Source organism: Arachis ipaensis, chromosome B07 (assembly GCF_000816755.2).
Source record: "Arachis ipaensis cultivar K30076 chromosome B07, Araip1.1, whole genome shotgun sequence".
Taxonomy (NCBI): domain Eukaryota; kingdom Viridiplantae; phylum Streptophyta; class Magnoliopsida; order Fabales; family Fabaceae; genus Arachis; species Arachis ipaensis.
The window spans coordinates 8,776,193-8,787,591 of NC_029791.2; the positions used below are offsets into that span (position 1 = coordinate 8,776,193).

General features: G+C 31.8%; 2 protein-coding genes across 4 annotated transcripts in view; both read right to left on the bottom strand.

Annotated features, from left to right (window-relative positions):
- Window positions 1–259, bottom strand: part of LOC107609690 (protein trichome birefringence-like 33) — a gene marked incomplete in the record, with an annotated part of 3,897 nt that extends 3,638 nt beyond the window's left edge. The window contains 1 exon segment of the mRNA XM_021107256.1: window positions 1–259. Within this exon segment, the coding sequence (XP_020962915.1) occupies window positions 1–68 (68 nt within the window).
- LOC107609349 (pentatricopeptide repeat-containing protein At4g21190) lies at window positions 6,101–10,501 on the bottom strand. Of its 3 annotated transcripts, none has more exons than XM_016311282.2 (6): window positions 10,086–10,501; window positions 8,721–8,817; window positions 8,521–8,619; window positions 7,964–8,107; window positions 7,098–7,310; window positions 6,101–6,851 (listed from the first exon to the last, which is right to left on the bottom strand). In XM_016311282.2, exons 2-6 carry the CDS (start codon window positions 8,802–8,804, stop codon window positions 6,450–6,452), a joined length of 942 nt encoding a protein of 313 aa, XP_016166768.1. In that variant the 5' UTR covers window positions 8,805–8,817; window positions 10,086–10,501; the 3' UTR covers window positions 6,101–6,449. The 3 variants fall into 3 exon arrangements, with proteins under 3 accessions (XP_016166768.1, XP_020962916.1, XP_016166769.1); XM_021107257.1 differs by having other exon boundaries at window positions 8,721–8,805; window positions 10,086–10,498; XM_016311283.2 differs by having other exon boundaries at window positions 8,721–8,832; window positions 10,086–10,498.

An 11,399-nucleotide genomic window follows, 5' to 3' on the forward strand; every position in this document is an offset into this window, starting at 1 on the left:
AGGCGACCCTTGCCTCTCAGACTCAGAAGAGAGGAAGAAGAAGGAGGTGGTGAGAATGGTGGCTTCATTTAATTTGCATGCACACACCAAAAACCCACCTTCTCCTACCAGTTTTCGATATTCTTCTTCTTGGCTTCCCCTTTCTTTTTTTCCTCTCCTCTCTCTCTCATTACTGTTATTATTATTATTATTATAGCATGCAAATCACTACTCTCTAAGAAATTCATAGAATAATACGAAGAAAAAGACTGATTTTCTGCCGTCAAATATAAAAACATGCATGTTGGCAAAATGAGGAATTATTATTAAACATAAATAATTAATGACAATGATTGGAAATGGAGGATAAAAAAAAGAAGGGATGACCATAATTTTGTGTTTAATTATTAGGGTTTGTTGATTGTTTCTTATAGTTTGGCCTTTTCTTTTTCTTTCTTTCAAGTATGTCAAAAATTATTAATCACAAATTCATCCGTTGTTGCTTAATTAAGTCTTGTGTAACTAATTAATAGATTATACTTTAAGAATGTGGCATTATATAGTAGTAGGTAGAATGGACTAGTAAATGAGATGTGAAAAAGATGGCATCAGCAGATGACAACATAGTGCTATAGCAGTAATTTAATTATTCATTTTAGTATTACTATATATGAATGATATATATTGATAATTAAAGTTATGTCTAGTATTTAACAAAGCTTCAGTGAATCAACATCTATCTATCGACAATAAACTACACTTAATAGTTTTTTCCCCCTTTATTTTAGAGTTGAATATGGAATTCTTTTTAGGTGGAAACTCAGGTGCAGTTGATTTTATGTGAAATTGATACTTGAGAACTGTTAGATGAAAATTTAGTCATATCAGTCAAATCATCTAACGATTATAAATATCAATTTCACGTGAAATCGACTTCACTTTAGTTTTCACCTTCTTTTTAACTTTCAAAAAGCTTTCTATTGTAAAGCATGAAAATGAGATTATAACGAAAAATAATTTAAACTGCAATGATAGGTTACTTATTCAGTTTTACTTTCTGTTTGCTTTGCTTAGAAGGTGGCTAATAAGTACTATTCATTTTAGAAAAAAGTCGGGTACTATATATTATTATATCTAATGCCATTATGAAAATGGGTCAAGACAACAACTATGGTATTGGCTCATTAGTCATTACTAAGTTAATTAAAACATTATTAATATAAATTTTAATAAGTTTAGTTCAGTATAATCATATAATTATATGGTTTATATTGACGCTATGGCTGTTGTTTTCAAAGACCGCCAATTAATTATTTAGTGTGTTCACCTAACCAAAAAATTTATTTAATCCGTTTATTGATGTGTAAAATAATCGAACAAATTAGAGTTATATATAGTTGGAATTTGATAATTGAATAAAAATGTGTATTATAGCTTTACTATAATTTGTCGCCACTTTGTTTCTCTCATCATATATTCTTTCTCCGAATTGATTAGACAAACACCAAATTGAGGTAAGGTGGGGTATATGTATGCCCTTGATTGAGCCAAGTGGACTTTATCTCACATGCATATGGTCACAATTTCTTTAATCCTAATTAAACCATCCTTTAATTTACATGAACCTCAATTTTGCATTTGTCTAGGTAAAATATTCTGGAAGATCATGGTGAAGCTACTAATATATCAAAAAGATACTTATTAGGAATTTCCTTTTTATTATTTTTTATGTGGTAATTAAATTGCACTTTGATACTTGAATCATGAGAAATTTCTTCAATAGGGAAACATGTAGCAAATTAGAATTTATGGACGAATTTTAACCAAAACTTAGTGTATTAAATATTAAAGGGTAAAGTATATTTTTTGTCCTTAAAGTTTGACAAAAATTTTAAAAATATCCCCAAATTTTATTTTGTTTCAATTTTATCTCAAAAATTTTCGATTTGCATCAAATATACCCCTAACGGCTAATTTTTTAAAAAATTTAAGATCGATTCAACAACAATTTCAGAACAATCCCTCAACACAAGCAAATCAAGCATAATTTTCATGCATTATTGTTATATTGGTCTTAAATTTTTTGAAAATTTAGCCTCCGAGAATATATTTGATGCAAATCGAAAACTTTTTGGACAAAATTGAAACAAAATAAAATTTAGAGATATTTTTAAAACTTTTGTCAAACTTTGGGGATAAAAAATATACTTTACCCTATATTAAAATACAGTGAAAATAAAACCTCCAAATACTTACCATTTGACACGTTCAAAGAAATTCACAAGTCCTTAACAAATATCAAATAAAGGTAAATTTGTTTAAATATTGGTTTTCCTATACCTAAAACATAAACAGGAAAAATTTGCTATTATAAATAAAAAGCTGCATGCTTTTTACAAGATTAAAATAAGAACCTTGAAAGAAAATTATTACATGGCGCGGGAGAAAGTAGAAAAAAAAAAAACATTGTGGAGGGAATAATACTTTTTTTTCCCTGAGTTTTGATTAAAGTGTGTTAGTGTGAATTATTGGTTATATACTTAGTATTAGATAATAAATCATTCAACTTGTCATGTTGATAATTTTAGCATGTGCATGTACTTATGCCACTATAACAATTGACAGAAGAAAATGATAGAAACAAAAGAAAGAGAGATAATTACAAGCGCTAAGAAATATATACAAGGGTGTAACGAAGAAGCATCGAGATATAGATAGTGTGGTACTAAGAGAGAAGCACTTCAATTTCTATGGTGGTTATAACTTATAAGTATTGCTTGCCTTCAAAGCTAAGGGTGCATGCAAGATCAATAATCATAATCACTTTACATATATATACATAAATAATTGTACCAAATATATGAATAATGAATAATGAATGGTTCTGGACTATAGCCTTTAGGTGGAGGGTGATTAGGTCACATTTAGCTTTCGTTTTGGAACTTATTACCTGCTTCGGCTACTCTGATTCTCACCAAAACTAAGGAAATTTCGGACTTATATATGCTGTGCAGCTGTTACAACGTTGGACATTCACAAAATGTCAAAGATGATGGATCAACTAAACATAAATTAAACTAAACATTATTTCTTCTAACTAACTAACGATTCTCCTAATCCATTATTGTAATTATTTATAGATCTAATCCATTATAATTTGTTAGTTGGGATTCCCCAATTTTTTTGTTTTTAAAGTTTCCAATCAGCCCATGTGAGAATAATTTATATCAAAGTGGTTATTGATCTAATGGAATAACCCAAAACTCAGTAAACTTTTTATCTAAAACTTTCATTTGGACTAAAAGCTGAGAAGGCCTAGAGCCCAGCCCGTCATGATATGATGATACTAAATTAGGGTCGTTACTATTTGATTGCCCAACAAATGGAAGGTTGGGCTATTATGAGTATATTACTTTGTAGTTAAAAAGCCCATTTTCCATATCCAAAAGGCCCATATTGCATTCAGAGTTTTGTGTAAGATGGTAGTTTCCAAGAAAACAAATGGAACTTGGATTCGGCGAGTAGTTACTTCACTCGTCTTTTTGAATAAGTGTCGGAGGCCGGAGGGTTCGAATTTCAACTTATGCATGCAGTAATTTATTGGTGAGTAGGGGTGTTCAAATTTAAACCGATCCAAATTAAACTGCTCATCCAATCCGATTCAAACCGAAAACCGATTAAAACCGCATTAATTCGGATTTGATTGGATTTTATTTTTTGCAAACCGCTGAATTGGATCGGATTTCGGATCTACTTTTTATAACCGATCCAATCCAATCCAAACCGCACAATGTGCTATAATATTATTATTTTATTATTATATTTACAATTATACTTATAACATGTTCAATTTGTTATACATTTTTCTATTATTCATGTATTATTATTATTTAATAAATATTTTATGTTCAAAATGTTATTTATTTATTTTAACTAACCTATAATTTTATTTCTATTGTTATGTTATCGTTGGCTTTTTAAGATATTGTTAAGACTTGTTATGTCATTGTTGATTATTTAAAATTTGATATTGAGACTTGTTATATGTATTTAATTTTTTTATTTAAAAAACCGCAAATTCAAACCGATCCAAACCGCTTGTAATTGGATCGAATCGGATCGGATTTCCAAAAAAAAATTCATCCAATCCAAACCGCACCGCACATAGATTAAGCGTTCGGATCGGATGACTTTTTTCCTTAAAACCGAACAAAACCACACCGCAAACACTGCTATTGGTGAGCAATAGACTCTTAAATAGAACTCAGATCAATAATAAATTAATCATTAGTTTATCAAGTATACAATAGGCAACCAAAAAGAAAAAAATTTAACCCCCCTCTCCCCGCGCAGCTAAGGCAATGGCATAGTGCAGAAATTGTTGGCCTCCTAGAGAGCTGCAAAGGGTTCAAGTCCTTGTTAACATCAGGAAGTGGATAGTCTGAGTGAGTGTGAGTGTGTATTGTAGACCAAAAATATTAACCCCCCAACCTCCCAAAAAATAAATAAATATGAACTTTTTATACTAATATAAATTACAGTAATAGTTCATTTAAATTTGCATATCGAGTAAATGGTTAAATTAGTCTCTAAAAAATTATTTGTTCTCTAAATTGATCTTTGAATTTTTTTTAATTAAATACATCTTTCAAAGATTTTAAGTAGTCATATTAGTTCTTTCGTCATCTTCATTGCTAACAACATCAAAATTTGCTAATATGACACACTAAGTGACACCACACTATACACTAAGTAGTTTTAATTGACAGCTAATATGATAAGTTTATGAAAATAGATCAAATTAACTCTAAATTAAAGGATTCTAATGTTTCAAGATCTCTCCCTCAATTAAGTTTTGATTTGATTTAATTTCATAAATTTATCATATTAATAAGATAATTAGAACTCTTGGATGTGAGTTAGTGTCATTTAACATGCCAATTGTCATGGTAGCAAATTTTGACACAGTCAACCAAAAAAAAAAAATAACAAATGAATTAGTGATTAACTTAAAAATTTTTAAAAACGAATTTAATAAAAAAAATCTTTCAGGATCAATTTAAAAAATGAGTATGACCATTTACTCTTTTTAATAAACTGTTTGAATAGTAGAAAATAAATAAATCAACACAATGAATGTCCCTCGGGGAAAAAAATAAAATAAAATTCAAAGTAATTATGTGTATTTTTTTTTTAAAGTTAAGAGTGAATGAGATTTTTAAGTAAAGATGAAAAAATTATGCCATTTAAATTATAGTTCATTAGCAGGCAAGAAGCAACCATGTGTATTTAGCACTATATGAAAAAATCATTTTTATGAAAAGAGAAAAAAATAAGTTAATAATATGAATGGATTATTTTAATGAAAACATTACTTAACTAGTTAACTTTGTTAATTGTTGATTAAATATTTGGATAGAACCTACCTTAAGATTTATTTTATCAATTAACAATGTAGATTTATATTTAATATAGTTAATTACGTTTTTCACTTGAGATAATTTTTTAGGACAACTAAATATTACCAAAAATAACTTATGAAGTATTTTAAAATACATTAAAAAGATTCTATGAATAAAGTGATACCAGAAAATTAGGTAGATTTACTTTAGATAATTAAGTACATACTCTTTTAGGGTGTGTATGGTTTAACATTGAAATCACAAAAAATATGTTCATTTTTTTCATTTTGAAGTCTCAATTTTTTGTGTGGCTATATTTTTCTTTGTTTGGCTATATTTTTTTCTTTGATTGCAACTTTGATTCTATGTTCAAACACTCATTCTCCAGAAGTAACAAATGGAAACTTTTGCATTCAATTGTTACGTTTGTAGTAGTTAAAAAAAATTATTCCTTTTCTACTAATTTTATCTTTCCTTCTCATTTATAATAAAAAAAAATGAGAAAATTTATGTATTTCTTTACTACTAATTTTATCCTTCCTTCTCCTTTGTTATTTTTTTATGGAACTTTTAGTACTCATTGTTCGTGTAATATTTTTTAACCATTTATGAAACCTTTTTTTGTTAATTTTTTATTTGGATTTGTATAATTTTTAATGTGTTTTTAACACAAGATGATTCAGTACTAATACGTGTCATTGTATGAGGTAGAACATAAATTGCTGTGCCAAGAGCTAAAATCTTCAGACTTGGTATATAGCCATCAACTAATGACATTATAATCATGACTACAAAAGTTCATTGATGCTGGCTAGAGAAGAACATCACATCTTGGTTTTTCCCATTGTAGAATACCTTAGTTTCAAAAGCATGCTCTTCTTGTCCAAGAGTATCTCCATTCTATATCCTTAATGAGTTTCAAAAGCATCTCCATTCTATATACCCTTTAACACTTTCCATCATTCCATGATAGAGGCATGTAAACAATAGATTCCAACTATGACAGAAATAACTGCCAATGGAAACTCATCAAGTATTGAATTATCTTAAATCATCTTTCCCCAACTATTATACATCCAAAACTGATTCCTTAGTCTCAAATGAATCAACTGATATTTGTTTAGATTCCATGGTTCTTGCATTAGCGTCCTGGTTGAATTGTTCATCAACTTCCTCTAACTCTGAAGTCTCTTCTGATGTATCATTGTCGTCTAAGTCCAAATTTGGTTCACCATTCGCCTTTGCATGCTCATTCCCTTCTCTGTAGTTGCCTTGATAAGGTTGACCAGACACCTTGACTTTTATACGCCGTCCTCCTTTGACGTATCTATATTTCCACCTAGGTGGCGGATATTTTTGGTGTAACTTCTCATATTTGTCCAACATGCCCACCTCCTTAAAGACACCTCCAATCACTTGCACGACAGTCAAATTAGGATGAACACCAAGCTCCTCCATATCAGCAAAAACCTACAATTAGATCATGTCTGTTTCAGGGTGATATTTGGTGGATATTTAGAGTTTGAATATTTTCTAGCAATTAGCTTGTCTTGGTTATATAGCTCTTGAATTTTATTTATCTTCTATTCTTGTAATTATCATTTCCTCCTAAATAACAAGTAATATCCTAGAATTTAGGAATTTCATGACTAGTAAGCAGATTATAAAAGGTGCAAATTATTTATATTGACATAAAATCACAAATCAGAATAATACCTCAAACATCTTGTCATACATGCCTCTCTTGTAGTAGATAGATATCATTTTATCAAAGAATTTACGAGGCAAGCTTTCCATATACTGCATTAATAACTTTGTCCAAAGCTCTTCAGCTTCATCGATTCGATCATCTTCTGCTAATGCACTCAATAATGTGAAATAGCTTCCCATAGTCCTACCTTGACCTTTGCTTAACATCCACTTTGTTACCTACAGTTCCATAGGTAATTTGCATACGCAGGAACTAATTTAGAGGATATCCCCAGATCGAGTATACACAGCAACATAAGACATTAGAAGGTTAAACGAAACAAAAATTAAAAGAATAAACTCAAAATAAATTAAATAGCTCTGGTTCCTGAAGAAGACATCCAACAACTTGGTGAATACAACATGAATGAAGACAAGGGCATTAAGGCTGCGTTTGGAAAGGAGACTAAAACTGAGAGACTAAGATTGAAAGACAAAGGCTGAGAGACAAAGACTAAATTAAATCTCTGTATTGCGTTTGGTGTAAAATGTATTGGACTGTGTTAGTGTGTTATGTCTCAATATTATGTTCTGTTTAAGATAAACATGGAAATTGACGGATAGATTTGGAATTTGAAAAGTTAAATGAAGGTGTTTTTGAGAAGAAATGTTATCAAAGTTTCAATTTCTGCATTTAAAAATTTCAGTCCCGTGTCCTCACTTTCTGGAGGTACTGAAGAGACTAAAATTTTATATCTCGGGACTAAAATTTTAGTTACCGTCTCTGGCCAACAAACACAATACTGAATTTTAATCTCCTAGTCTCAGTCCCACTCTCTAAAAACAAACCCTATCTAAAAGTTTACATGGATAAAATTTCTTTGTTTAAGTACCTGTATTACCCGCTTCCACTCTTGTTGATCTTCTAGAGTCTTGAGTGCCTTTTTCATAGTAATTAAAGGGAACTCTAATTCCCAAGCAACATAGGAATCAAGAGCACCATAAACTTCCTCTTTGACATTTGACAGCTGTCTAATCTACACACAAGCCACACAGAGACATTAACTTTCCCAAGAATCCAAATCACCTAAGAAAAAATCAATCAGAAAATTTCTAGTATCGTGATTATCAAGTGAGAAGAAAAAATTGGAACAGAAATTAAAGAGTAAACTACCATTTTTAACTATGAAACTTTAAATCACTGGCAAATTTAACCATGAATGGACGAAACTAGTTTTGTACCTACGAAAGATGGTTTATGCGACAAACGTATTCAAACTTTAATTTTATTCATGTGTAGATTTGTCAATATTCCAGACTTCCAATGGTAGAAATCAGAATTTTTCGTCTTTTGTACAAAATTAGTTTCCTTTATTCATGGTAGATTTGTCGACATGCTGAACTTTTATGATAGAAATGGTGTTGATCCGAAATTAAACTAAGAACTTACAGTCTCAACAAGCTTAGCAGCCTTGTTAATGGTCCCAACTCTTTTATGGGTCTTCCAAACTCGTGGATAGCGCGGCCTTGGACCTTTTGCAGCACACACCTGAAATCACAACAAAAGAAATTCAGACAAAAAAAAATGTTTGAAGCTGGAAGAGTTTGCATATTTTAACAATCGTAGTAATGTCACTTCCCAAATCTTACCGCAGGGCTTCGTGTGCTTGATGGAATTCCCATTGCTTGAAATGTTTTAGCAATAAGTAAAGGAGAAACTCTCAGTGCATGCATCCTGAAGAACTTTCTTTAGAATAGAACACCGAACACCATAACAATAAGAGCAATTCAGCTCGTTTCAGTTTCCAATATAACACAGAAAAAGCATCGAGAAAAGTGAAAGAAACAGCATAGTTATCAGAAAAGAACCGGTAATTGACCCAGTCATACAACCAGATCACTGGTTCAACTGGTGGGTCACTGATTCACCCGGTTAACCTTGTCATAATTAAATAAAAATGTAAAATTATAAAAATAAAATTACAATCAAAAGTTAAAACTTAAAATGCATGTCTTCACAAATATATTAATAACAATTAAGTATCAATCTTTAGACATAACTAAGGATGCAAAAAGAGATAATAAACAAGTCTCAATTTAAATAAACAAGAGAGAGAGCAGAAAATAACATAATCAGTAAATCAAATTCAAGGGGTGATCTCAAAGTTGCATCTATATCTTCATAGGACAAATTTGAAGCTTGACCAACATTTTCTTCATTTTGGTATGCATCTAATATCTACATTTGTGTATTTTTCACAAATCAATACCAAGAATAATTCATAACAGCAACTGAGTTGTGAAGATGACATTTTTTAAATTCTAGCAAAAAAAAAAAACCAAACAAAGAGCATGGGAACAACAATTTAACTGAACAATTTTATTCCGGGTTGCAGAGAGCATGAACCGCATTTTCAACAACAAATTCAACTATGATAATTTTCAGCAACAAAATATTTAGCTTAAAAGATGATTTACAGCAACAAAAAAGTACCTAAGTAATTATTTCAGCAAGACAACAAATTCAAGCTCCAGTGATGAAAATCAATAACAAATTCAACAAAGTGATGATTTTCGGCAACAAAATTAGTTCAATGATATTTCCGGCAACAAAATTAAGGAGTGATGAATTATAGGCTGTTCAACTATGATAATTTTCAGGAACAAAAAGTTTAACTCCAAAGATGATTTACAGCAACAACAAAAATTTGGCTAAGTGATTATTTCAGCAAAACAGCAACAAATTCAAGATTCAGCGGATGATAATCAGCAACAAATTCAACTCAGTGATGATTTTCATCAACAACAAAAATTAGCTCAGGGATATTTTCAGCAACAAATTCAACTTACAGCAATAAATTTAACAATCCTAGTTCAGTTACGATTTACAGCAACATTTAGATCAGCAACAAGGCAAATTACTTGAATAGCAATTCAGCAACATGAAAAAATACAGGGAGACGGAAAATCTGGAAAAGAGAGAACAGGGGAAGCGATGATGTAGGGAACACTGACCTTCGATCTGAGCAGTATGGGTAGAGTATGACTGAGAGCAGTTGAGCGCGACGGTGACCAGATGAACACCAGATGACAACCACACGAGGACCACACGAGCAGAGGGGTTTGAGACTCGAAGCACGAGCACCAGACGAGGACGGAAGCTCTTGAGTGCGACGGACGGCGGCGGAAGCGCGACTGGGCAGACGAAGACGACGGACGCCGAGCTGACCTCGAGGAAGAAGCTGTGATCGGTGAGAGCGAACAAGGGTTGGAGACTTGGAGCACGCCGATAAGATGAAGGGGGAAGCTCCTGAGTGCGACGGATGGTGGCAGTGTCCCACTCCTTGCGGAGGCAGTGATGGAGGTTAGCTAAGGTTTATTTTGGTTGATGGTAAGGTTCTGATTTCTGAAGAGTCAATTTTCAATTCTGAAAGAAGTGTCATTTGATGTAAACCGGCGGATTTCAGTTCGGTCCGACCAATTAGTTTTCAGCCGGTTCAGTAGTTCTCACGTGGTTTTTGAAATCGTTATTTTTTTTAATAGACCGAATTATAATTGGCATTTATCCTGACTTTGGAGTAATTTATTTATCCCTATATAATTTGATAAATTATTCGGAAAAGCTCTGCATACAAGCCATTAGGGCTTGTATGCTTTACAAGCTCATTAAACAATAAAACGAAAATACGCGCTACTCCACATACGTTGATTACACGCGTTATATAAGATCCCGCGTATATCTAACTACCAAATTTAAAATATTTGTTTCCTTCTTCGTTTTCGTTATTTTGAGATTTGGTTGTTCTTCTTCTCGCGCGTCTTCCCTCGTTCTTCTCCATCATTCTTTTCCTCTCCATTTTTCACTGGTATGTTCTTCGTTTACGTTACTTTTTTCTCTCTCTGCAACTCGAGCTTCGTTTTCTATTTTGATTTGTTGTTTTCTGAAATCAAAGTTTGAACTCGTTTTGAAGATAATGGATCATTCCACCTCAGATTCTCAGCTGAATCCAGGCGAAGTGGATTATGAATTTGAATCTAACGAAGTTCTTGAGGTTTGATTTACATAATGAATTTTCTTTCAGTAATTTGTATAGCATTATGTAGTTGAAAAATTGCTGAACATTGACTGTGTCCTGCAAGAATTTATATACACACATTGAAGGATGTCGGTGCTTGGATTATTTCAAAGGTTGTGCTCGATCATTCACACCCTTGCTGTCCAAGCAAAGCAGAGATGCTCAAACGGCACAGGGAACTAAGCATGTCCATTCGTCGTACAATAGAGAATAACGAGGAGGCCGGTATCAGACCAAGCAAAACATACCAATC